We start from the raw sequence: 27,504 nt of genomic DNA, 5'->3' as shown, positions 1-27,504 counted from the left end.
ATTCACTTCTTTCGCACCAACACTCCATGGAGGGCATTATGTAATCTACAGGATGCAGGAGGGCAACCTGTCAAGGTTTCCTCTGCACCAACTCCCAAATCTGTGACCTCTACCACCTACAAGGGCAAAGCAAATGTGTAGGAAAACCAACACTTCAACATTTCCCTTCAGGTCACACACTATCTGACTTGGGCACACAATCACCTTTTCTCTTTTGTGACCTTTACTGGGTCAATATCCTGGAATGCCATAACAATTTTGGAGATTCTTTGCGAGTGTGAACTGCAGTCAATTAATAAGAGCCGTGACCACTTTCTTGAGGGCAATGAGGGATGACAAAAAATGCCAAACTAGTGAGTGGTGCCCATTCATTCATTACAGCAGTGACTACAGCTCAAGTGCATATTGGCTGTAAAATATTTTGACATGGCTTGTGTTTCCACACTGTAGGGATTCTAGTTCTGAAAAAGAATTCCAAGTCTCTTTTATTTCTATTCCATGAATGAATTAAACTGTTTTTTGATTATTCCAAAAATATATATTCACATGTTCTTTTGTATAAAGAAGCATGTGTGACAAAACTAAGATGATGATAAATAGACGTGGAGTTTTTGTTTCATATATGTGCGTTTTGTTTGAAGCAGAATTTTTTTAAATTTTAATATTTTTTTCAGGATTCTTTTAATGGATTTTCTGCAGAACTGAGAAGTATTAAACCTTATGTACAGAATTCATATTTTGTGACAAATGAAAGAACTTTGTTCAAGCCATATATCCAATTATGAAGTCATGATTTGGAGATACCGGTGCTGGACTGAGGTGTACAAAGTTAAAAATAACACACCGGGTTATAGTCCAACAGGGTTATTTGGAAGCACTAGCTTTTGGAGTGCTGCTCCTTCATCAGGTGATGTAGAGAATAAGATTGTAAGTCACAGAATGTATAGCAAAAGTTTATATATCAAAATTATATATAAAAAAAGACCTGGATTATTTGTTGTCTTTCATCTTTTAGATCTGAAATCTTTTAGATCTGAAACCTACATGGTCATTCTAAAAGATGCGAGACTTAACAAGCAATCCAGGTCTTTTTCAATATATAATTTCAGTTACATCATACTGTAAACATTTGCTATAAATTTTGTGTCTTGCAATCTTATTCACCACTATCACCTGATGAAGGAGCAACGCTCTGAAAGCTAGTGCTTCCAAATAAACATGTTGGACTATAATTTGGTGTTATGTGATTTTTATCTATGAAGTGGTCAGCAATCTATATACAAAGTTTGCAATGATATCCTGAGAAGGTAATTATTTTGAGTCAGTGTGAAGGGTGTGCAATGCTACAATAATTTTTGGCTCTCGATATGACAGAGCAGATATACTCACTTGACAACTGCGTCATCAGAGCTTTCAGACATGCATACTGAAAGTATTGCCTGCAGTTCTTTTGGCAGCAGTCCACACTTTGCTGGGCATTGCGACAAATAAGACCTCATTTCCCGTAAATGGCTGCAGGATTCACACTGTAGTCGTGCAGAAGAACTGGACAGATAGATACAAGTATACGCTGCTGGAGCTCTTGTACCGGGCTGCTTCTTGAGAGTGATATGTAAGTACAGGAACTTATTCTATGCCATGTCATTTTGTGAAATTTACACTCCAGGATATTTTAACCGGGGATTTCTGTAGTAATGTAAAATGGGTTTATGTAGGTGCAGCTTACTCACTCTTTGATAAAACCTGAGTGCAAGAAATTTTGGAATGATTAGTGGAGCTTCAAATGTTTGACATGATATGCTGGAAAATTGGCTGCATTACTGGGGGGGAAACTGACGAGATGCTTTCCTCTCCAGGGCTTGTGGGAGCAGTCAGAGGGTGAAATAGCTAACAAGGGTTTAGAGGCATGAGATCCTTCCTTCTGACACATGTAACCCTTGGAGTCTGACACAAGAAAGGCTTGGAACCCCCGCCAGGCCTATCACTCTCTGAGCTCCGTGCTTCCCCAGTTCTGATCTCTAGTACAGTACTTCCTTTGGCACAGCTTGGTGGCTATGCCTTCACCTACCTGAGTCTGAGAATTCAATCCTTAAAATCTCCCTGTCTCTCCACTATTTTCCATGCATCAGTCTTCCCCTCTGGCCAAGTTTATGGTAATCTGACTTACTTTCCTTGTGGCTAGGTAAAAAATAAGGACACATCTTATTCTATTGTTAAAGGAGCTAAACAAATTCAATGGTCAATATTGAGAGAAAGTTCAATGTGAAATGTCGCTCAGAATGTATCTGTCAAGGCTGACGTTTGTGGCCCGTTCCGAACAGCTTAGACTGATGCTGACTTTATTCTTCAACCTCTGCTGTCAATGTGGTTATTCTGTGTACTGATTTGCTGCAACTGTGTGGTTGCCTGGGATACTTCAGAAAACCCTTAAGAGTTAGCAATTATGGTACAGCACTGGAGTCATACATTGACCAGATGGTGTGGAAACAGCAAGTTTCCTTTCCTACATTTGTAAGCCAGTTGTGTTTTTACAATATTCTGACTACTTTAATATTTACTTTCACTGTTACCAGCTTTTTACTTCTCAGTTCTTTGAAAGCTGAATTCAAATACTGCTGGGTCGGATCTGAACTTAAATTATTCATTCAAGCCTGTAAGTTGCAAAGCAGTAGTATAAACATTGCTTACTGTACACATAACGTATAACATGAAGGATTGTTGTGTTTTGTTTCAAAGAAAGACAATGAAACATTTACATTTATATAGCACCTTTACATCCCCAAGTGCTTTTATAGCTTTTTAAAATATTTGGTCCATGTGATGTAGTTGTTGCTGGAGAGGCCATTATTTTTGGCCATCTCTAATTGCCTTTGAAAAAGAGGCAATGAGCTGCATATTGGACCCACTGCAGTCCTTCAGATATGAATAAACCTACAATGCTCTTAGAAAGTTCTAGGATGTTGACCTAGTGACAGGGAAGAAATGGCTATTATTGTTCAAAGTCAAGACAGTGTGTGGCTTGGAGAGAATTAGTAGGTGATGGTGCTTCCATGTATCTGCTGCCCTTGTCCTTCTAGGTGTTAGCAGTTGTGGAGTTGGAAGTTGCCATCGAAGGAGCCTTTGTGAGTCACTGCCATGCATGTTGTAGATGCTACATGCTGCTGCTGCTACTGCGTGTTGGTAGAGAAGAGAGTGAATGTTGAAAGTGTTGAAGAGGATGCTTTACCCTGGAAGCTGTTGAGTTTCTTGAGTTTTTGCTTGACTAGCACACATCCTGGAAATGGAGAGTCATAGATTCCTAGAGGCCTACAGTAGGGAAACAAGCCTTTTGACACATTTTACCTATGATGCTCAGTTTCCACAATTAAACTAATCCCATCTGCCTGCATTTGGTCCATTTCCCTTCATACCTATCCCATCCATGTACCTGAGTCTTTCATCACATTCCTGACTTGTGCCTTGTAGATGCTGGACAGACACTATGGGGTGCAGCAGATGAGTTACTCAACACAGGACTCTAGCCTCTTATCAGCTCTTGCAGCAACTGGATCTTATATGGTTGTTTCCAGTTCAGTTTCTGGTCAGTGACAACCCAGAGATAAAAGGGGATTCAGCATTTGGCAATGCCATTGAACGTCAAGGGGAGATAGTTAAATTCTCATTTGTTGGAGATGGCAGATACGTGGCACTAATGTTTCTTGTCATTGATCAGTCCATGCCTGGATATTGCCTAAGAGTGGCTGCATATGTGCATGGGGGTGGTGCAAAAGGATGCCAGTTGATTCACTTTGTTCTGGTTCTCTAACCAACTTACCACTGTATGAGAGTCCTGAATGGTGTGGTCATTGTGTAGTCATCAGCACATAGCCCCATTTTTGTGCTTATGATGGAGAGAAGGCCATTTGTGTGATTTAATACTGAAAGTGATTGGGTCAAGAATACCGCTGATGAACTACCTTGAAGTACTTCCTAATGTAATCACTGGTACAATATAGGAAATGTTTCTTAGAAAAGTCTACCATGCTAATTTTAACCTTCATAGTTGATCTTGCCCTATGTCTGCTCAATGCATTAATACATTCTGATTTTTAATTTTTCTTTTGTCATATATGCTCACGTAAAAGTAGATCTTGTGAAAACCAACCCAATAACTTTTGGCCTACGATAATATTCTTTTACAAACCTCATGGAAAACTTGACCTTAGGTTTTCAGTGATTATGGTCCACAAATTTCTGAACTGAACTATAATCCTAGAGATGTTAGGGCCTTGGGTACTGTTGTAGAACAGAGGGACCTAGTGGTTCAGGTACATGATTCTTTGAAGTTTACGTCCATTTAGAGAATGTAGTTAAAAAGGTGTTTGGTATGCTTGCCTTCATTGCTCAGTCTTTTGCATATAGGAGTAAGGAAGTCATGATGAAATTGTATGGGATGTTGATGAGGCCTTTTCTAGAATACTGTGTGCAGTCCTAGAAGGATATTATTAAGCTGGAGAGGGTTCAGAAGAGATTTACCAGGATGTTGCCGGGTATGAAAGTTTTGAGTTTTACAGAAAGGCCGAATAGGCTGGCACCTTTTCACTGGAGCGTCGGAGATTGAGAGAGGTGACCTTTTAGAAAGTTATAAAATGGTGAGGGGTATAGATAAAGTTAGTAGTAGTTGTCTTTTCCCTAGGATGGGGGATTTCAAGATTAAGGGGCACATTTTCAAGGTGAGAGGACAGAGATTCAGAGGATGGTTTATGTATGGAATGAACTTCCAGCGGAGATAGTGGATATGGGTACAATAACAATGTTTAAAAGGAATTTGGATAAGTAAATGAATAGGAAAGAATTTTAGGGATATGGGCCAGGAGCAGACAGGTGGCACTAGTTTAATTTGGAATTATGTTCGGCATGGACTGGTTGGACTGAAGGATCTGTTTCCATGCCATATGACTCAATGACTATGTTAATGATTTTATTTTATCATAACTATATCAATGAACAAGTGCTTCAATGTTTACATGTAGGTCTTGCTCATATTTATTCAAATTATTAAAGTGATCAAATTATGAATGACAAACTATATTTTGATTTTTTTTTAACTTACCAGTAATTATTATAAATAATTCTTAATTGTTATGATTTATTGTGATCCTTTTTGGATTTCACTTGGGCCTAGAGCAAGCATTCAAGCCTACCCTTCAAAAACATTATCTGTTGACACAATGATGTTTGTCCTAAAAATTGATCCAAAAAATTTTACTTTTACATGTTTTTAAATGGGAATAATTACATAAGTTAACAATTTGTAAAATTTATGCCCTCATGTTTCTTTTAATTGTGCATTTCAGTATTAATGTAAAACAGGTTTGAGTAGGTGCAGCCTCCCATTCTGGGAAAGATTTTGTGCAACAAGCTTTGAAATGAACAGTGGCAGGATCTAGTGCTTCACAGTTGCCAGATTTCTGACACACACAGTTGCAATTTCAGCTGGAAAATTGGCGAGGGACTAAGGGGAGGTGTTTCTCTCTCGATGTGTTATGAGGGATATCAGCAACTGAATTAACTAACAACAGGTTCAGAGGCAAAGGAATCTGCTTTCTCAAATATTCGTGGACTCTGACACAGGACGGCCAGAAATTCCTCTCGATCTATAACCTTGCTCCATTCTGTCATCTTGTTCATCCCCATCACTTCCTTCATCACTATAAGTTGTTCCTTCAGCTGTGCCTGGACACTGCGCTCTGGACTTCCTTCCCCAAGCGATCACTGAATTACAGAAGAGCTGTGGTGCAGAAGGAGGTCATTTGACCCACCTTGTCTGTTCTGGATTTCTGACCAGTTTACTTTAATGCCAATCTCTTGCCTTTTCCCTGTAACTCTGCACAGTTGTTTCTTCTTATAGGATCATCCAATTCCCTCTTGAATATCTCAAGTAAGCTCACATCAACCACATTTCCAGACAGTGCATTCTTGACTCTAATTACTTGCTGAGTGAAAAGATTTTTCTTATGATGATCTTTAAAACACATTTTTTTAACTGACCTCTTGGTCCTCTGTCCCATTAATGGATTATATTTAATCCTTTGTCTGTTAACCATTCTGTGACTGTGGTAAAACCATTAGATAAATACGAGCTGTTATTGAGGTAAAATATTACTTAGAACAACCTCATCTGTCTAGGCTGGTGAGACTTCCCATTTCTTGCTGAATAGGAGAAAAAGGTGGCAGCCTTTCTTCTTGAACTGCTGCAGTCAATGGGGTTATTCTGTGTACTGATTTAATGTGGCTGAATTGCTTCCTCGCTATTCCAGGGGACAGTTAAGCGACAACCACATTGTTGTGGGACTGGAGTCACAAATGAGTCAGACTAGTTAAGGATAATAAGCGTCCATACCTAAAAGACAACTGTAAATCAGTTGCGGTTTTATGATGGTTTTACAGTCACCACCACTGATTTGGAAATTCCCTCTTCTTGGTTTTCTGCACATTATGTGGGGCCATCACACTGCTGGTTGATCCTGCTTCCTATCATTTTTTTTTTATTTGATAGTCGGTCATGCAGCTGGAGACTATTCCTGTGGTAATCTTCCCTATTTATGCAGGCTGAGGACCAACACCAATACATGTTGTTTTTCCTGCACCAATGGCTAGTCCCTTCCATTGTGATCTCTTCGACTGGGCTATCAGTTTCCTGATTTTTAAAAAATGAGATCAAAAACTGTCATTGTGTTCAAATTATTGTCGGTAACCCCTGAAAACTAATAGTTCAAGCTTCTGGGTCACTAGTATGGTAACAAAGCCATTGCAATAGTATAGGTAAAAACAATGACTGCAGATGCTGGAAACCAGATTCTGGATTAGTGGTGCTGGAAAAGTACAGCAGTTCAGGCAGCATCCGAGGAGCAGTTATCTATTGCAATAGTATATCAACAGTTCATAATATGAAGAGTTACAAAGTTTTGTTGAAAAGAGAAAATAATGAAAAGTTGCATTTGACAAACACAACTTCCTAACACTCATGAACTACTTTTGAAATGGACTCACTGTTGGAAAATAGGCAATTCTTCTTTCAAAGGTTAATATGGTAATTTGAGTTTTTCTATTTATCTAAATCTGTTTAGCGAACTGCTTTTTACATTTGGATCTTTCATGTGTTCTGTGGGAATGTTCAGCATTTACTTGGGATAAGATAAGCTGACTGTTTTTTAAACTGACATAAAATGATCTCCATTTGTACCCAATCGTGAGTTATTGTGCACAGTTAGGAAAGAGGAAATGATCTAATGAGCTCTTGCGCAAGTTTGGCAGCTCTGGCAACATTCCCTTTCAGAGTATGTTTTGAGAGTAATGGTTTCTGGGTGTTTCTGTGTTAAAGTGTTTTTGAATCACTGCTGAAATAAAAAGAAAAAAAAACTTACATTTTGTAGTGACTTTGGCACATCCCAAAGCATCAGGAAGTTAATTGCATAAAATCTCCAAATTACTTTTCCAAACAAATCGTCAACTCAGAATGCCAGACAAAAAAACCTGATGGGCAATAAGACCTTTCACCTACTTATATTGTGAAATAAGGCCCTAATTCTAGGAATTAGATAAATATGAAGCAAAACATTATCATGGGAAAACAAAGTCAAGGAGACAATTTCTCTAACTTGGATTGAAAGTTGGTTGGCTGATACGAAACAAGGAGTAGTGATAAACGGCTCCATTTTGGAATGGCAGGCAGTGACCAATGGGGTACCGCAGGAATCAGTACTGGGACCGCAGCTTTTTACAATATATGTTAATGATATAGAAGAGGAATCAATTCAGGTAAAGGGGCAGTACAGAGAGATCTGGGTGTTCTTGTACAGCAGTCAATGAAGGTAAGCATGCAGGTACAGCAGGTAGTGAAGAAGGCTAATAGCATGCTGGCCTTCATAACAAGAGGGATTGAGTATAGAAGCAAAGAGGTTCTTCTGCAGCTCTACAGAGCCCTGGTGAGACCACACCTGGAGTACTGTGTGCAGTTCTGGTCTCCAAATTTGAGGAAAGACATTCTGGCTATTGAGGGAGTGCAGCGTAGGTTCACGAGGTCAATTCCTGGAATGGCGGGATTACCTTACTGGACTGGAGTGACTGGGCTTGTATACCCTTGAGTATAGAAGTCTGAGAGGGGATCTGATTGAGACATATAAGATTATTAAAGGATTGGACACTCTGGAGGCAGGAAACATGTTTCCGCTGATGGATGAGTGCCGAACTAGAGGACACAGCTTAAAAATACGGGGTAGACCATTTAGGACAGAGATGAGGAGAAACTTTTTCACCCACCCAGAGAGTGGTGGCTGTGTGGAATGCTCTGTCCCACAGGGCAGTGGAGGCCCAATCTCTGGATTCATTTAAGAAAAAGTTGGATAGAGCTCTCGAGGATTGTGGAATCAAGGGTTATGGAGAGAAGGCAGGAACAGGATACTGATTAAGGATGATCAGCCATGATCATATTGAATGGTGGTGCAGGCTCGAAGGGCAGAATGGCCTACTCCTGCACCTATTGTCTATTGTCTATTGTCTACCCTGCAAAGCTGTTTAAAAAATAGACTGGCTTCTGTCTGTTTCTGTTATTTGAGAAGGAAATAGCATGTGTGAGGGGAAATTGGCAATAACTTTCCACTATTTCCTCCCTGTGTATTCACAGATATTGAAATACTTTCCTTTTTTATTTGGCACCTTACAGTCCAAGAATGCGTCAGTCTGACAAGCCGTGACTTTCATAGTCACTTCACTAGCAGTTGCTTCTTCTGTTTTCATCAGCAGCCTTGTACATATCTGTTGGTAGTATTCGAGCTGAGAAATTGGCCTTTATTCCCTCCTGATTTTTGGATGCAAAACTGGAGACACAAGTGACTGATTGTGCTAAGCTATAGGCTACAGCATTACAAGGATGTTTGAAATATATTGGATGCCATAGTTGGTATTTTTTGATTATCAGGCCTCCGAGGAAACCACCTAAGACAAGCATTAGACCCCATGTGAATGCTAATGATGAACCTAATGCCTAAATTAGATCCCCTCTGAAGAATTGGGCAGTGTAGGCTTTTAGCAGCATTTTAGCTTAAATAGCTAGCATGTGGATTGGCATAATGCCAACAACACTGTTTTGATCCTGCTCTGGGAAAGGTAGACTTGGACCTGCTTCCATGCTGTGCTCCGGAGAGTGGCAGGCAGCACAATATCAGTACTGATGAAAATTGCCAAGAAAATGGCTCGGAGGAATTATAAGAGGATAATGAACGAAGAAGGTGCCTTCAGATAGAGTATGGTATAACATGATCTAGGGGCTGGGCTTGTTTCATTTATTGTTGGCAAACATTTTGCTGCATTAAAGACAGTACATAAATGTAGGTTATTACAGTGGCACACAGTTGCCATTAAAAATATAGGTGATTAAAAGGTGATACAGGAAGAACAGGAACATCCCTACTGGTTTCACAGCACTCCTGTTAACCATTGCCATCTTAGAACTGGGCCCCATTCCCACTTTTATTAAATACATCTCATTGATGCACAAACACTCAGCAAGAAAGATCCATCAGTGACATACTCAGGAAATTTAAGAATACTACTAGGTGAAAAAGAAAAGGCTTAAAAGATTGCAAAGAACGTGAATTAGTAATGGTTTAGAAACCATTAAATGGCCATGATAAAGGTAAAAAGATTGAAGCAAATTAACAAGGTATAGCAAACTGGATTTAAGAACCTTTACAAGTATAGTAACAGAAGAGAATAGCTAATGTAAGCACTGATCCCTGAGAAGTAGAGGCAAGAGAAGATGAGGAAATGGCAGAAATATTGAACAAATATTTTGTTTTTGTCTTCACCATAGAAGATACAAGTTGCGCACTAGAAATAGTGGGCAACCTAGGTACAAAAGGGAGTGAGGGAACTAGAAATTAAGTATCAGCAGAGAAAATATACTGAAGAAATTTTAGGAACAAAAATCCAACAAATCCCCAGACTCTGATGGCCAGCATTCTTTTTCTGAAAGAACTGGATGCATTTATTGATGCTAAGTTGCAAATTTGTCACGCAGGACTCATTTCGAATTGAGGATACAAAGAATATAATCAACATTTAGCGATGGAATCTCCCCACAGACATGCATCAATCAAGTAAATACTTTAAATATACAGTCTGCAGAATGACTGTCAGAAATGTGGTTAATCTAATTTTAAATTGGTAGTAATTGACTGTCCCTGCTTTTCAATGGGAGTTCTATGATTGGAAGGACATTGAAGCTTTGCAGCTGTCATTTTTATTTTCAAGTTGAATGCCATTTAGAAATATTTCTGGCTATGAAATATTTTGAAGAGCTGGAGTTTAGAAGGAACATTATTAACCAAGGGAACAATTAACACAGAATGAAGGAGGTTGTTGAATAGAACATAGAACAATATAGTACAGAACAGGCCCTTCGGCCCACGATGTTGTGCCGAACATTTGTCCTAGCTTAAGCACCTATCCATGTACCTATCCAATTGCCACTTAAAGGTCACCAATGATTCTAACTCTGCCACTCCCACAGGCAGTGCATTCCATGCCCCCACCACTCTCTGGGTAAAGAACCTACCCCGGATATCCCCCCTATATCTTCCACCTTCACCTTAAATTTATGTCCCCTTGTAACACTCTGTTGTACCCAGGGAAAAAGTCTCTGACTGTCTACTCTATCTTTTCCCCTGATCATCTTATAAACCTCTATCAAGTCACCCCTCATCCTTCTTCGTTCCAATGAGAAAAGGCCTAGCACTCTCAACCTATCCTCGTACGACCTATTCTCCATTCCAGGCAACATCCTGGTAAATCTCTGTACCCTCTCCAAAGCTTCCACATCCTTCCTAAAATGAGGCGACCAGAACTGCGCACAGTACTCCAAATATGGCCCTACCAAGGTCCTGTACAGCTGCAGCATCACCTCACGACTCTTGAATCAATCCCTCTGCTAATGAATGCTAATATATTGTTCTATGTTCTATTCAACAACCTCCTTCATTCTGTGTTAATTGTTCCCTTGGTTAATAATGTTCCTTCTAAACTCCAGCTCTTCAAAATATTTCATAGCCAGAAATATTTCTAAATGGCATTCAACTTGAAAATAAAAATGACAGCTGCAGAGCCTTCTTACAAGCTCTATCCACCTGAGTGGCAACTTTCAAAGATCCCTCTGCTCCTCCAACTTACTAAGAACCCTACCGTTAACCCTGTATTCCGCATTCTTATTTGTCCTTCCAAAATGGACAGTCGCACACTTGACAGGGTTGAATTCCATCTGCCACTCCTCAGCCCAGCTCTGCATCATATCTAAGTCCCTTTGCAGCTGATAATAGCCCTCCTCACTATCCAAGTGAAGATGGTGTTTAGCCTGTGTCTCTAGATTGAGCTAGAATAAGGAGTCTCGGTGCATATCTTTGACTGCTAAATAGTAAAATAAGAAAGAAAATATTCATTATTTAAATTTATTCATGGGATGTGGGCGTTGCTGGCTGAGCCAGCATTTGTTGCCTATACCTGGATGACCTTGACCTTAGTAGCTTGTTAGATTATTTCACAAGGCTGATAAGATTCAACCACAATGCTGTGAGCCTGTAGTCAAATGGCACAGTGGCTCAGTGGTTAACACTGCTGCCTCACAGCGCGAGGGACCCAGGTTCGATTCCAGCCTCAAGCGACTGTCTGTGTGGAGTTTGCACATTCTCTCTGTGTCTATGTGGGTTTACTCTGGTTTCGCCCCACAATCCAAAGAAGTGCAGGCCAGGTGAATTGGCCATGCTAAATTTCCCATAGTGTTCAGAGAAGCCTAGGTTAGGTGCATTAGTCAGGGGTAAATGTAGGGGAATGGTTCTGGGTGGGTTACTTTTCGGAGGGTCAATGTGGACTTGCTGGGCCCCAAGAGCCTATTTCCACACTGTAGGGATTATATTCTATATGTAGGTCAGACCAGGTAAAGATGGCAGTTTTCCTTCCATGAGGGGCATTAATGAACCAGATGGGTTTTATGACAACAAAGGTTTTATGGTCATTGTTAAACTTTTAATTTCATATTTTTAAAAAATTGAATTCAAATTCTGCCATCTGCTACGGTGGAATAATAACTCAGATAAATTGAAAAGGAGAAAAGAAACATGTTCATTTTTGGTTGCTTGTCAGGTAAATATGTATCTATTAAACTTATCAATTTATCTCAGCTACTTCCAATTGTCCAGTTGTTGGAAAACCAGTGTGTTACTTTGAGGGTGGGGAGGTGGTTGCTGCATTCTGGTATTAGCCTTGATACTATAAGGAGGTGCCTAGCAGATCATCACTGACAATGATGGCTGTGTAGTCACATGTGAACACCGTTGAGCAGACTGACATTGTTTGACTGGATCATTTGAATGCAATTACATGACTGAAGTTGAGTGGAGAAGGTCTTTGCCGTGTCTGAAGGTCAGAATGACAGTTGATCTTACTCAGAAGCATAAACTTCCATTTATGTAGCAATCCTGTCTTTGAGGAAAGCTGTATTCTGTTCCAATCTGTCAAAATGCTCCGAAAGTACGCTCATCTGTGTGTCAGTTCCTTTCCTGCACATGACAGACTTCAAAGAATATGATCACAAGTTCAGATCAGTGCAGTTGCAGAAATGTAAGTAGTCTGTTCACAGAAATAGCTGCTGACTTTTGTTTTCAAGGATTCATTACTGAAACAACTCTTGTTACTACATTGCTCTGTAGAATGCTATATATAAAGACTGTGTGGCTGGTGTGGAATGACCAAAAGCAATAAGATACTTTTGGATTAAATCTGATCCCTAATTTTGATATTGACTGGACTCCTATCAGAAGGGGCTGTGTACAGCTTATTATTTCCATTTGCTGAATTCTAGCTTTTTAATTTTACCAATTAACTACTTTTATCTTCCTTGACTTCCTATATAAGTACGTGTTGGTTTAGTAAGTATACTGAGTAAGAATATTTCCATAGCTTCACTCCTCGTTCCCACTCACCCTCTCACCTTGCTGTGAGCTCTGACTTTGGCACACCCTGGACTCCTCAGCATTGATGATGGCCTTTAGTCCCAACAGTGGCTACTGGGGGCACTTCTGGGATTGTAGAACAAAGGACCAATGCGATTGGCCGACAGCGCTCTAAGGCAGGAATTCTTCCTCGGAAAGCGGTGGAAACCTTTACTCAATGCAATTGATGTGGCACCCAGTGTTAGATTGTTGCAGCATAACCCTTGGGATCATGAATGATTCCTCCATGACATTTGGGCAAGGATGGGGTGTTGATGATGCTGTCCCTTAAAATCCAGTCAATGGATTACGTTCATGAACATGCTTGCTACCTAAGTTGGAATCATGTGGAGAAACCATGGCCCAGTTATATCTTTCTAATACTGTATGAGACTGATGTTGGCATGGACATCCTATTCTGGTCAACATAGCTTATACCCTGGTAATTCAGCAAAAAGGAAAGCAACGAGTAAGATCACTTAAAAGGGATTCTGAATTAATGCCAAATTCTTGTCCAGATGACAAGACATTGGCAAAGACACAGTATATTTTGAGGTATGTCGTATATCATGATGTTGAACATAAACACAGGCTGAGGAACTCTTATCAAAGAATCAAAACCAAATTGCTGTGACAGGAAGGTATTGTTCACTCCATGGTTGCAGTTCTTCAGGGGAAACAAAGGCCTAAGTATTCATTAAAATACTCAGGACTGATGATTAAATGACTTTCCAGCGGTTTAACTAAAGCATGAACAATGATTCTATCATTGAATGACTGTAGTTTGGGACTGTTTTACAAAACCTTTGCAACATTCACTGAATTTATGTGAATAAGATCAAAAAGTCTTACCAGACCATAGGGCTGCCCACTCTTCAGAGAGAGATGACTGGTGGTGGTGGTTTAACCTGAAGGTTTCCATGCCTCAGATGAGGGAGACATTGGGAAGAAGGGTCTTTCTTGGGAATATCATGCAGTAATGGGAATGTCATCCAGTAATGAACCCATGCTGGTGGTGTCACTCTGAATCAGAAACCAGCCAAACAGCTAATTGAGCTAACTAACCGGTAAAACAAAACTACTCAACTTAGAGTTTATCGGCCCCTGCAAGTAATGAAAATCAAGTTGATCTTCATTGATAGGAAAGATCTACAAAATGTTGCTTTAATCTCAAAACCAAGCACTTCTAAAGTTTTTTTGACAAATGTTGAGGCCATTTGGCCCAAACAGTTTGTATGGCCAAGTGGTAGGTAATGCATTTTGTGCATAAACACTTAAAGAAAGGACATGGAAGAAAAGGGAGATCCAGGGGTCATTTACCAAATTCCATGGAAATTGGTTGCCAGTACTTGGGATTAAAGGAATACAAAGCATTATTGATGTTATAATTTGGAGCATAGGCTCCAGGATAAAAGAGGTATGATAATCTTGAGTGCATGAACATTTGAAATAAAGGAATGCTTCGGGCTACAAGGATAGAATGGATGCTGGGAATAAATATGGATTTCTGTGATAAAGAACTGGCACAGAAGCAATGTGCCAAGGGGCTGCCTTCATGTTTTGCATTGTTATCTGTTTTTTAATATTAGCATGTTTTAATTGGTATTAATATTTTCACTTTTATAATTTTAATATATTATGATTTACATAGATATGTGATGTGGAATTCAAAAATGAACTCCTTCATCTTGACGACCCACTTGGCAAGGGAAGACTATCGAAGGATGCTTCTGCGATAATGGATACAGTGTTCCAGCCTGGGTTGCATCAAGTGTCAATAGTTTCAGCACACTCATTTACCAAGTTGCTGAAGTTGCACCGAGAGGTCTTAGTTGGTTGCATCAAGAACACAGAGTGTGTGCTGAAAAACCTGATAAAGCATGAATACATTTCCACTGAAGAGGCTGAGCTGTCCCAGCAGCATCCTACGCAAGCAGCAAAGGTAATGACAGATGCTTTACACCTCACTGTTTGATAAAGAAGCAGAAAATGCCAGAAATACTCAAAAGGCATGGCAGCCAAGAATACATAGTGCTGCTAGGCTGAGAGTACACATCTCTGTCTGAGCATGGAAACAGCTCAGGGAAAACAGTGTTTGATTGGTAACTCTGGCTCTCTGCTTTATTCTACACAATGTTTATTTATACAAGACAAAGAAATTTCTAGTGATTTTAATTTACGCTCTTAATACTTTAAAGGTCCCGATAATTGACACTTTCCCTGGGCTGTTGTTAACAAAAATGAATGAATGACTGTTTGCTTCTAAGACTTCTTTTAACTTCTCCTGTTGTCACCATGGGGTTCATTGGCCATTTACAGCATTTCACCGCTCGGCATGGAGGATCTGAGAAGCCATGTTGGAGACATGAAGGAGCATAGCTTGGCATGAATGATATGAGGAGTATGGGAGGTGGTTCTGGTAACACTGGTGAGGGGAGTTCTGAAGCAAGTCCTGCTATTATAGGGAGGAGAGGTGCAGGGATCTGAGAGATCTCTGAAAGAGAATCTGAGAGTATTTGATGCAGTTCATGGCTCAGGGAATACAAGTTAAGGATTTGTGAACACAGACTGGGGCAGGAAATCTTGTAATTAATTTCATTGGAAATTAATATTGAACCGGTTGTAAGGTGTGCACAGTCCCAAACCCTCTCCATTCCCATTGGATGTATTAGGTTAAATTATTCCAGTAATGCCACATATAAGATAAAAATGCTTTGAGAATCCAATCTTTGGTTTCAACTGAGAAAAACCCACCAGATCCTGTGAGGAGACAAGTTTTTAAAAAATATTTTTTCACTGCAAAAATGGCTTGCTGGGAAATTCTGCAAAACCACACATATTTCAATAATGCAGATGTGATTGGTGGGTCAAGCTAACTCATGATTGCTTAAAATATCTCTTTGAGGCCCTACCCTTTGAAATAGTTAAAAGTCTCACAACACCAAGCAACAGGTTTATTTGGAATATTAGCTTTCAGCGTGCTGCTCCTTCATCAGGCAGCTGTGGAGCAAGACCATAAGACACAGAATTTATAGCAAAAGATTACAGTGTCATGCAACTGAAACGATATATTGAACAAAGCTAGATTGCTGTTAAGTTTTTCATTTTTTAGAATGGGTTGCAGGTTGTAGTTCATTAATCCCAGAACTTCTTTTAAGTCACATTCTTGAGAGAACTTAAGGTTTTATAAAAAAGGAGACATCTCAGCTCAGATAATGCATTAAAGGTGTGAGGTTAGAGTTTGTGTCTCAATCTCGAGTCAGACTGGTTCTATTTCCAAAGTAGGAATTTATAAAATGTTACATGGACTAACTGCCTGCAGACTGTATGCTTTTTGATCAAAATATTTGTCTGCAAATACAATACTGCAAATGCAAATTCACCCCATAGACTTATATGTGTATGTATGAGCATGAATGAGTATATGAATGAACCAAAACCTGCAACTCATTTTAAAAGTTGAAAGACTTAACAGCAATCTAGGTTTGTTCCACATATCATTTCAGTTGCATGAGACTGTAATCTTTTGCTATAAATTCTATATTTTAAGATCCTGCTCCAGAGCTACCTGATGAAGGGGCGGAGCTGTGAAAGCTAGTACTTCCAAATAAACCTGTTGGATGATAACCTGGTGTTGTGAGATTTTTTTAACCATTTCAAAAAAGTTGGGCCTCAAATAGACATTTTAAGCAATCATGAGTTGGCCTAACCCACCAATCACATCTGCATGTTTGAAATATGTATGATTTTTCATTTTTGCTGTGAAAAAATATTCTAAAAACTTGTCTCCTCACAGTTCTTCCACATAAACCTGTTAGACTATAATCTGGTGTTGCATGCTTTTTAACTTAGTCCACCCTTATCCAATACCAGCACCTCCACATCTTTTGAAATAGTCAGAGGTCTTGCAGAGAGAGCTTTGATGAAGAATTTGAAATCCGGAAAAGGCAACTCATTGTTAAATCATGTCAGTGCGACATTGGTAAATGCCTCAGTTCGAATTAAATGTTTGGAACTTTATTCGACAGGATTTGGAAATTTGAATTGTTGAGGGGCAAGGGAAACCACAAACAGATTTTCTTTTACAAAAGAAGTTTGAGTGATTTTTTTTAGGATAAGATTTTATGTGAGATTTGTTTTTTGCATTACCTATGTAGACATACTTGAGATTTTTGCATGGTAAGTGTTACAGTTTATAGTGTTTGTGAACAGGAGATTTTCGACATACAACAAAGCACAGTGATGCTTAGCTAATCTTGGGTCTCCAATCCTGGCACTAGAGTAAGAAATTTAAAATGTGTTTGTATGAGGAAGTAACTTTCAAATTAAGGCTGCCACTGTCTCATGGGTAAAGACACAGTTGGATGTAGCATTGCAGAACAAGTGATTCCTGACTTGGCTGAAACATGCTTGGGGTGGTAATAGTGTACTGGTGAAATCAGTGGACTAGTAATCCAGAGTCCCAGACTAATTCCATGGGGTTCGAATCCCTCAATGGCTAATGCTGAAATTTGAATTCAGTGGAAGTCTGGAATATAAAAGCTAGCCCAATGGTAACCACAGTATGGATTGCCGTAAAAATCCTTGCCTGGTCTGGCCTGTAATGACTCCAGGTCACAGCCAAATGGTTGGCTCTTAGCTACCCTGTGGGCAATTAGGGATGGGTATTAAATGTTGAGTAGGCAGCAAAGCCCTGATCCCATGAACAATTCCAAATTGCCGGGTTATGCCATATTAAGGACTGCTTTGCTGTATAGCCTATTGGGAACTGGTTGGAGATTATCCAAGTAATGATCTTACAGCCAGACTGATTTGTGATCCTGGTGACAGTCTGCACCATCCCTTACTCTGTAGCATGGTTTCTTTTAGGTTCGAAAAATATTGGATCTGGTTGAGAGCAAAGGAGAAGAAACAGCAGAGTATTTCATACACATTCTGCACCAGGCCAATGAAATTTACACAGACCTTAGCCCATGGCTGAAAGAAATAGAGTATCAACCATCAGAACACATACTAGGCAAATCAGTAATTATCACAGATGCTGGTAAGTATTTCCTCCACGTGTCTAATAAATTATTATAAATCTCTCTTCCTTTCAGTTTTTGTCATTGTAACCTGTCACATAATAATTACATCTTCCTCCTAGTAGTAATTTGATAGTGGCAGGGATGTACAATTACAAGTTGACATGTGTACATGAATTGTTCATTATAGCAGTGTATGGGGATTTATAGTATACACAAACAAAAATAATGACATGTGACTTTAAAATGAAGACTTGATTATAATGATTGCTGCTTTTTGATTCCCTACTCACCTGAAGACTACACTTGATTTGATTCTTCCTTTACAACATAATGAGAAATCAGCTAGATTATTATTAATTATACATTTTGAATATTCATTAATGTTCTTTACTTCTGGATTGTATATATCTTAGCTTTTATCCCTATGGTTTGGTATAGTGCCTCCACCATATCCTCTCTAGGACTTGCCATTTGTTCACAGTCTCCATCATTATTGTAAATTATCTTAGAAAGGCCAAGGGAGAATGATGAGCATAATAGAGATTTCTTTGTCCCAAGAACAAAATTATGACCAAAATAACATGTCTAAAGTTATTTTTAGGAGATTTCTAATTGAATTACAACAATTTACAGCTCGGAAGGAGCCTCAAATGATTTATACCACAATTAACAAGCTTTCCTTTACGTGTTTTCATCAAACCTTTTCACCATATATCTAGTTTCCTCTTAAATACATCAATGCTAGTCATTAAATTACTCTGTGACAGCAAGTTTGATATTCTTACCAGTTTTTGGATGAAGACCTTTTAGCAGCAATTTTTTATTTATGGTCCTTTGTTTTGGCCTTCCTGTAAGTGACAAGATTTTCTCTGCATCTGCCCCATCAATCCAATACATACCATCCTTCAATATTCTCTGTTCTACAGTCAAGAATTCCAGTCTGTTCAACCTTCTTTTAGTAGTATTTATCTCTCGGTACTGTTACTGATCTCAACAGTTAACCCAAATGGTATACAGTGATTAGGCCTATTGTTATGATTATAATTGGAGAGTAAAAACAGGTTGCAATAACTTTGCATTTCTCTTTCTAGTCTGCCAGTACATTCAAAAGATTAAACATGGCCTACGGCAGGACACAAAGTTTGTCACTTCGTACGTCCAGAAAGAAGACATCTTGCTGGATGATGCTTACACCGAGACACTTATGGAACTAATCAATGGAGTCAATGAAACAAAAGGAACTATTTCCAACTTGGAGGATTTGTTCAGTGACACTGGAATCATCAATGAGGATGCAGACACAGTGTTTGTAACTGGTGATGCTGGGGTTGGCAAGACCATACTGCTCCAGAGACTTCAGAACCTGTGGTCCAAAGGAGAGCTCTGTGCTAATGTTAAATTCTTCTTCAAATTTAGATGCCGAATATTCAATAGCTTTAGAGAGGAAGATAAGATTTCTCTCAGAGATTTACTGTTCAAATACAACTGTTACCCTGACAAGGACACTGATGAGATATTTAGTTACATCCGACAACACCCAGACTCTGTCCTCTTCACACTGGACGGGTTTGATGAAATTAGTGTTGACTGTGACCTTAGTGATATCCCTGATGTCTCTTCACCCTTTGATCCCACACATCCTATCACCCTGTTGATGAACCTTCTCCGAGGAAAGTTGTTAAAAGGTTCCAAAAAATTATTGACTGCCAGAACTGGTACAAATCTACCATTGAGAATGGTGAGAAAAAGAGTGACACTGAAGGGCTTTACAAAGGACCATTTATTGCAATATTTAAAGAAGTTCTTCAAAAACCAACCCCATCAAACTTTGGTTTTGACCCAGTTGGAAGCAAACCCTCACCTTTGTAGTTTATGTTCAGTGCCATTGTTTTGCTGGATTATATTTAAATGTTATGAACACTTACAGTCAGAATGTAACTCTCAGCAAATGTTGGATTATGTAACGTTGACTGACATCTACCTATTGATGTTAGAGGTTTTCTTAAACCATTCTTCCAAAACGAGGTTGAACAAAAGAAACAAAAGTCAAAGTGAGACATTCAAAGCGAAGAAAGATTCTCTGATGAGGTTGGGAAAATTAGCAAAAGAGGGAATCGAAAGCAATAACTTCATCTTTAGTCAGGAGCAAATCACAGCGGCTGGTATCTCAGAGGAGGATTTACAGTTGGGCTTTATCAAGAGTGCAGGCCACTACGATGGATGTGGGAACCAATCAACCTATGAGTTCCTTCATCTGACCCTCCAGTCATTTTTCACCGCGTTTTTCCTGGTTGTTAACGAAAGAATTCGAGCGAAGGAAATCATTACGTTTTTTTCAAAATGTGACCACTATTTGACTGGACCTCAAGCCAATATTGTTTTTTTGAGATGTTTGGGTTATAAGTCACATCACAGAAAGGACCCATTTGAAACAAATGAACACCTGCAGTTCACCACACTTTTCCTCTGTGGCCTATTGTGTAAAGCTAAGAGGGACTTATTCAAACATTTATCTTCCACAGGGAGTATCCAAAAAAAGCGGTCAGCACTCAAGACCTACCTTGCCGACTGCGTAAAGTCACACTTAAAAAATCTGCCTCAAGCACCATTTGAAGAATTTTGTAGAGTGCAAGCCTTGCCCCGATTTGTCTGGTTAATGCGCTACATTTTTGAAACCCAGAGTGAAGCTGTAGCCAGTCTTGCAGCAAAGGGGATTTGCGCAGATTATATCAAGCTCACTTTCTGCAATGCATTCTCTGCTGACTGCAGTGCAATTGCAAACATATTACGTCATCGTAAAAAATCAATTGCACTTGAACTGGACAACAATAATATCAATGACTATGGAGTGAAGGAACTAATTCCTTGTTTCGATAAACTCACTGTAGTTAGGTATGTTTTCAGATATTCTCTTCCGTTTGTCATGAAAATGTCTAACTCCCTGTATTAATGTATTTGTTGTCTAATTTAGATTAGATTACTTACAGTGTGTAAACAGGCCCTTCGGCCGAAAAAGTCCACATCAACCCTCCGAACAGCAACCCACCAAGACCCGTTCCCCTACATTTTCCTCTTTACCCAACACTACGGGCAATTTAGCATGGCCAATTCACCTAACCTGCACATTTTTGGACTGTGGGAGGAAACCGGGGCAACCGGAGGAAACCTACGCAGACACGGGGAGAATGTGCAAACTCCACACAGACAGTTGCCTGAGGCGGGAATTGAACCCAGGTCTCTGGCGCTGTGAAGCAGCAGTGCTAACCACTGTGCCACTGTGCCACCCCAAAGTAGAAAGGAAAGGGGAAAAATTTTTTTTTATCTTTTAGGATGTCCCAAACTGCTTCATAACAAATGAAGTAGTTTTGAAATGTAGCCATTATTGTAATGTAGGAAAATGTGGCAGTCAATTTGCCCAGGTAAAGGGCCCACGAGCAGTAGAAATCTTTTTAAGTAATATTTGTAGGAGCTATGACACTGAAAAGAGTTAGCCTAGTTTTTTTTAAAGCAGTGCGATGGTAATTTTTGTGTTCATCTGATAGTCAACACCTTGGACAGCTCACTATTCTCTGAAAGTGCTTGTATTTACATAAAATGTTTGCATCCGCCAATGTGCTCCAGAGTACATTACAGGTCACTAATTACTTTTGAACTATAGTTACCATTGTCCTGTAATTAAATGTAGCATGCAATTCCACCTGGTGAGGCGCAACACTAAAGTAATTTACCAAGTTAATCAGGTTGCTAGAGAGGAGACTGGTGACCAGTTCGATTGGCAAATGAGACTTCAGTCTAACGCTTCATCCACAAGATCATTGTGTAACAATGTAATATTTCCAGAGTGTTGTACTTAAGTGAAGAATAGTCACATTGGATTTGAAATGTTAACTCAGTACTGCAGACTTTTGACTATCTGCTGCATTTCCCCTTTTATTTAGGAATGAGCAAGTGTCTGTTAAGAACTGAAAAATCATTTTTGAACAAAATGATGATAGGTTTCTGCTGTAATATGTCTTTGAAAGAGCTATTCATTTTTACCCATTCTCCTGCTCTATTCCCAAGTAGTTCTGCTCACAAATCCTTTCCCAGTGTATATCCAATCCCCTTTTTTGAAAGTTACTGTTCAATTTCGTTCCACGAATCTTTGGGCAATACATTCCACATCATAGCAACTTACTGAGTTTAAAATAAAATTCTAAATTTCCTTTAAGACCACATTCAATGCAAGTCCTTTGGCTTTTCATTCTTCTGCCTATAACAAAAACAACTTATCCATCTTTGTAAAATTCCACATAATTTTGAATATCACTATTGAATGCTCCCCGCAGACTCCACCCCCACCCCCCATCTATCTTCAGTACAGTTCTACAATCTTGCTTTTCCTCTCTTCCTGAGGAGGAGTCGATACATTAAACAGGGAGGTAAATTTAAGCTACTTCATTGAAGGTAGCAGTTGCTTATTGTATGGGCAGGCCACCTACATCTTCTGCAAGCTGAAAGTAAAAGCCAAGAAGTCTTAAAATTCAATTGCTGATTTTTCTAAACCAAGAAAAACAAGTCAATGACTTTCAATGTTTGCTCTCTCCAATTGTAAAACTCAGACAAAAAAAAATCATTATCACTCCAGGAGAGCATGCAGCCACCTGATTTCTCATGCATACAGATTTAAAATCATGGCTTCTGAAAGACTGACGTGTCACTAGTTCAAGATCCAAAGGCTAAAACTTCAAAATTATTTGTTACATTGTTAGAGATATTTGAGGAGGAACAGATGTTCAATCTCACTCTTTTGAGATCCTCAGCTGTTCTTGCACATCCTGATGACATCATCATAGTGTGTGGTGCTTATGGAATCCACAGTGTTAACAAAGTGATAACAAAGCTTGTCTCTTTGGAACTTTGACTATTTGTTCTACTTTCTCTTTCCGTGCTACATTTACTCTGATTCTATTCTTGTGAAGAACATTAAAGGTGCCTTTTGAGTTTAGATTGTCGTGAAGGACAACAGCGACGCAATTAGGAGAAATTATCAAAATAAGGTCCTCATGTTTTCTTTCATGTTTATCACTCTACACATGTTTATAATTATAGCTATTTTGCATATTCAGAAAGCATTTTTATAGCTATTATTTGATTAAAATAATTAACAAGCTGTTAAGAATATAAGGATGAAGAACTGAGAATTGGAAGGATGTTTACAAACAATCTTGATTCAGTCTAGAGTTTTGTACTTTACTGAGTTGATATTAATGGCATCAAAGGAGTGTGGAGAGACACCAGGAATATGTGGTTAAGATAGAGAATCAGCCATGATCATATCGAATAGTATTGCAGGCTCAATGGGCTGAATGGCCTACTCCTTCTCCTCCTTTAAATAAAACACATTGTCCATAATCTCCAGTTCTTTGCTGTGGTTCTGTTCGCCGAGCTGGAAGTTTTTGTTGCAAACGTTTCGTCCCCTGTCTAGGTGACATCCTCAGTGCTTGGGAGCCTCCTGTGAAGCGCTTCTGTGATGTTTCCTCCAGCATTTATAGTGGCCTGTCCCTGCTGCTTCCGGTTGTCAGTTTCAGCTGTCCGCTGTAGTGGCCGGTATATTGGGTCCAGGTCGATGTGTTTGTTGATGGAGTTTGTGGATGAGTGCCATGCTTCTAGGAATTCCCTGGCTGTTCTTTGTTTGGCTTGCCCTATGATAGTAGTGTTGTCCCAGTCAAATTCATGTTGCTTGTCGTCTGCATGTGTGGCTACTAGGGATAGCAGGTCGTGTCGTTTCGTGGCTAGTTGATGTTCGTGGATGCGGATCGATAGCTGTCTTCCTGTTTGTCCTATATAGTGTTTTGTGCAGTCCTTGCATGGGATTTTGTACACTACATTAGTTTTGCTCATGCTGGGTATCGGGTCCTTCGTTCTGGTGAGTTGTTGTCTGAGTGTGGCTGTTGGTTTGTGTGGTTGGCAGGGACAGGCCACTATAAATGCCGGAGGAAACACCACAGAAGCGCTTCACAGGAGGCTCCCAAGCACTGAGGATGTCACCTAGACAGGGGACGAAACGTTTGCAACAAAAACTTCCAGCTCGGCGAACAGAACCACAGCAACGAGCACCCGAGCTACAAATCTTCTCACAAACTTTGATCTCCAGTTCTTTCCTAAAAGCCGAAAGAACTGCGGATGCGATAAATCAGAAACAAACAGAAATTGCTGGAAAAGCTCAGCAGGTCTGGCAGCATCTGTGGGGAGAAATCAGGGTTAACGTTTTGGGTCGAGTGATTTGCCAGTTCTTTTCTATTGCCTTAGAGTATCCATTTTTCACTGGACTCTCTCATGTGACATCATAGCCACATGACCATGAAGGGTGGATCTTCAAGATCAATAAACATGAAAGAAACATTCCTATCTTTTTAACACATGGTGTAAAACATCTGTTCTGAGGTCCTTCACGAACAAAATTACGAATGGACGGCACTCATCATGGCCCTCCTTAAAGAGAGTAACAACTAAATTAATTATCCAGCGCCGTCTCGGGCCCTAACAAGAACAACTGCAATTTGGGAATTTCAATAAGCTGTGAGATCAGAGCTTTTCTGCAGCCTGAGTTTAAGAAACATGAGATGCAAATTAGAGCTGCTATTGCACCACCACTGGCAGGAGAGTGTTATTACAGTGCATTATGTCTACCTCGGCAAATTCCATAATAAATTTGGATATAGGGATTTACTTAGGATAGAAAACGTTGGCACAGAAATATGACATGCAGTTTGCATTATTTGTCCTGGGAGCTTGCGATATAAAAATTGGCTACCATACTTCTTACATTATTAGGCAGACTACCTTAAAAACATCAATAGCTATACAGTGTGTTGGGGTATCCCTAGATAGTTCAATGCATTTTTATGAACATGCTTATCCAATATATCGTTCAACCACTATTCTGTTGTTATATTTAATATTTGTCCACACAAATACATACCATTGCAGTAAAGTGTTCCCAGGTAGTTCTTGGATGTGTGTTCATATGGAATCCTTGAATATTTATAAAGGAAATATTTTGGTTATTGTATCCATGCCTGTTCTCTGAAAGAGAAAATGAGCTGTTCCAACTTCAGTGTCCTTTCCCCATAGCCATGACAATGATAGCTCTTCAGATGCTTATCCAATTCCATTTCAGAAGTCAAGATTGAATCTGCCTTGACCACACTGTCAGGCAATGCATCCCAATTCCTAACAACTTGCTGAGTTTTTAAATAAAAAGCTTTTCCTTATTGCTATAGGTTATTTTGTTACTTACTTGATAGCTGAGTCCTCTGGTTCTGAACTCTTCTGCCAATAGGAATAGTTTCTCTTAACTCTGCCTGGACACCTCATGATTTGAATCACCTTTTTCAAAATTCCTGTAAACCTACATTTCTCTGAGGCAAATATCCCTCATAAGTCTTCTCTGCATCACTCTCTAATTCCTTCATATCCTTCTTAAAGTATGATGCTTGAAATACTGGATGCAAATCTCCAGTTATGGTTGAACCAGTATTTTGTAATTTTCATCATGGCTTCTTCGTTATTGTACTCAGATTCTGACTTTATAACTACATGCACATATATACTTTAATGACTTTCTGAACCCTCCCTGATTCCTTTAATAATTTATGCACGTAAACAACCATTCTTTATGTTCCTACATTCTCCTATAGAATTGAACCTGGTTTTTATCACCTTTCCTTATTCTTCCTACCAAAACGTATCAATTCACCCATGTTTGTGTTAAATTTTATCTGTCATGTATGTGCTCACTGCTCACAGCTCTGAGCATTGGTCCCTGGGGAACCCAATAAAATACTATCCTCCAATCTGTAAAACAGCCATCCACCACTACTCTGTTTCCTGTTCATCAGATATCTTTGTATTCATGCTACAGTCATTCCTTTTATTCCATGAACGTCACGTTTGATAGCAAGCTTATTATGTAGCACTTTCTATCAAATGTCTTTTAGTCATCCAAGAGTTCCAGATCTGATACATTACCTTCATCAGCTCTCCCTTCTCAAACTCTCTCTTTGTGTCTCTTTTTTTCTCTTCCCCTCTCAACTTTCTATTTTCTATTTTGCATACTGACAGTAATTACAGTCTCTGAGGCCAGTTTGCTAGTTTCTTCCTGCCTTCCTAAAATCTGCATGCAGGCCATTATCACTCTTCCCATCTAATCTGTGGTACTGAAATGGACTGAGACTCCTAGCTGTTCAGTCTCACCTCTGAGAGCCCTGTAGCCTTTCATTCATACCCTTGTCATTCTCATGAGGGAGGCAATGTATCATCCTGGTTTCACACTTGCAGCTGCTGAATTGCTACTCTGTGCCTCTGATGGTCAAATCCCCATCATTGTTACATTCCCAATCTCCTGTGCAGTTGAACTACTTATGATATCATGCATGTAGCTCTACCTCAACTTATCAGAGGAATCATCATCCTCACCAGTGTTCAGGACTGAAGATAGATTCAGGGTACTTCTGTGTGTCTGATTGGTCCTCCCTGACTTCAAAGCAATCAGGTAGGTAAAAACAATGACTGCAGATGCTGGAAACCAGATTCTGGATTAGTGGTGCTGGAAGAGCACAGCAGTTCAGGCAGCATCCGAGGAGCAGTACAATCGACGTTTCGGGCAAAAGCCCTTCATCAGGAATAAAGGCAGAGAGCCTGAAGCGTGGAGAGATAAGCTAGAGGAGGGTGGGGGTGGGGAGAAAGTAGCATGGAGTACAATAGGTGAGTGGGGGAGGGGATGAAGATGATAGGTCAGGGAGGAGGGTGGAGTGGATAGGTGGAAAAGAAGATAGGCAGGTAGGACAATTCCTGGGGACAGTGCTGAGCTGGAAGTTTGGAATTCCCCTTCTCATCCTGTACACCCTTAAACTGCAATGGAACCATATCCCAATGTCATTCACGTTGTCCTATGCTTGATGCATTGTGTCTTGAAGCAAAGTGTCTCCACAACTAAATACCTAATATATAATGACCATAATGCTGTCAGTATTATCAGTATGTGCATCTGCTTCCTTGATTTAATTGCTCCCCCAGATTTCTAACACCACTTCATCTGAAGACTACATTTGATCTTCACACCATAGCAGGTTGATAATTATTGATATCTTCACTTGTCTTTTGTGTGTGGTGTACACAAGGTACTATTTTCCCAGATGACCATTCCTGATACTTTGTGGTCTTTGCTATCTCTACCAGAATGTGGTATTGGGTAATGATTGTTGGAGGAGGTATTTCATTGCCACCAATCCTCCTTTGACTTTGCTTTGCCTTGGGCCTATGTAGTGATTAGTGGTAGAAGGAACATCATTGTAGACTATCCCGAAGAGACACTGGTCTTCGATAAGAAGTAGGTTTATTGCATGACAGCAAGAAGTAAGCTACATTTAGTCAGGAATAAATATGAGTACTTTAGTGAGCTGGAACAGACA

The 27,504-nt window shown here is 39.6% G+C and overlaps 1 protein-coding gene across 4 annotated transcripts in view; it reads left to right on the top strand.

Annotated features, from left to right (window-relative positions):
• Positions 1-27,504, top strand: part of nod1 (nucleotide-binding oligomerization domain containing 1) — a 58,759-nt gene that overhangs the window by 8,093 nt on the left and 23,162 nt on the right. For 3 of the 4 annotated variants that reach the window (XM_043719289.1, XM_043719288.1, XM_043719286.1), the window contains exons 2-4: positions 14,674-14,964; positions 17,892-18,066; positions 19,141-20,941. In XM_043719289.1, coding sequence (XP_043575224.1) covers positions 14,761-14,964; positions 17,892-18,066; positions 19,141-20,941 — 2,180 coding nt within the window. In that variant the 5' untranslated portion in view covers positions 14,674-14,760. Of the gene's footprint in view, positions 1-1,447; positions 1,613-14,673; positions 14,965-17,891; positions 18,067-19,140; positions 20,942-27,504 lie in introns of those variants that run through there. The other variant, XM_043719287.1, reaches the window with a different exon arrangement.

The sequence above is a fragment of the Chiloscyllium plagiosum genome, chromosome 29 (assembly GCF_004010195.1).
Source record: "Chiloscyllium plagiosum isolate BGI_BamShark_2017 chromosome 29, ASM401019v2, whole genome shotgun sequence".
Lineage (NCBI taxonomy): Eukaryota > Metazoa > Chordata > Chondrichthyes > Orectolobiformes > Hemiscylliidae > Chiloscyllium > Chiloscyllium plagiosum.
The sequence above is the reverse complement of the archived record's forward strand: the minus strand, read 5'-3'. Positions and strand labels throughout refer to the sequence as shown.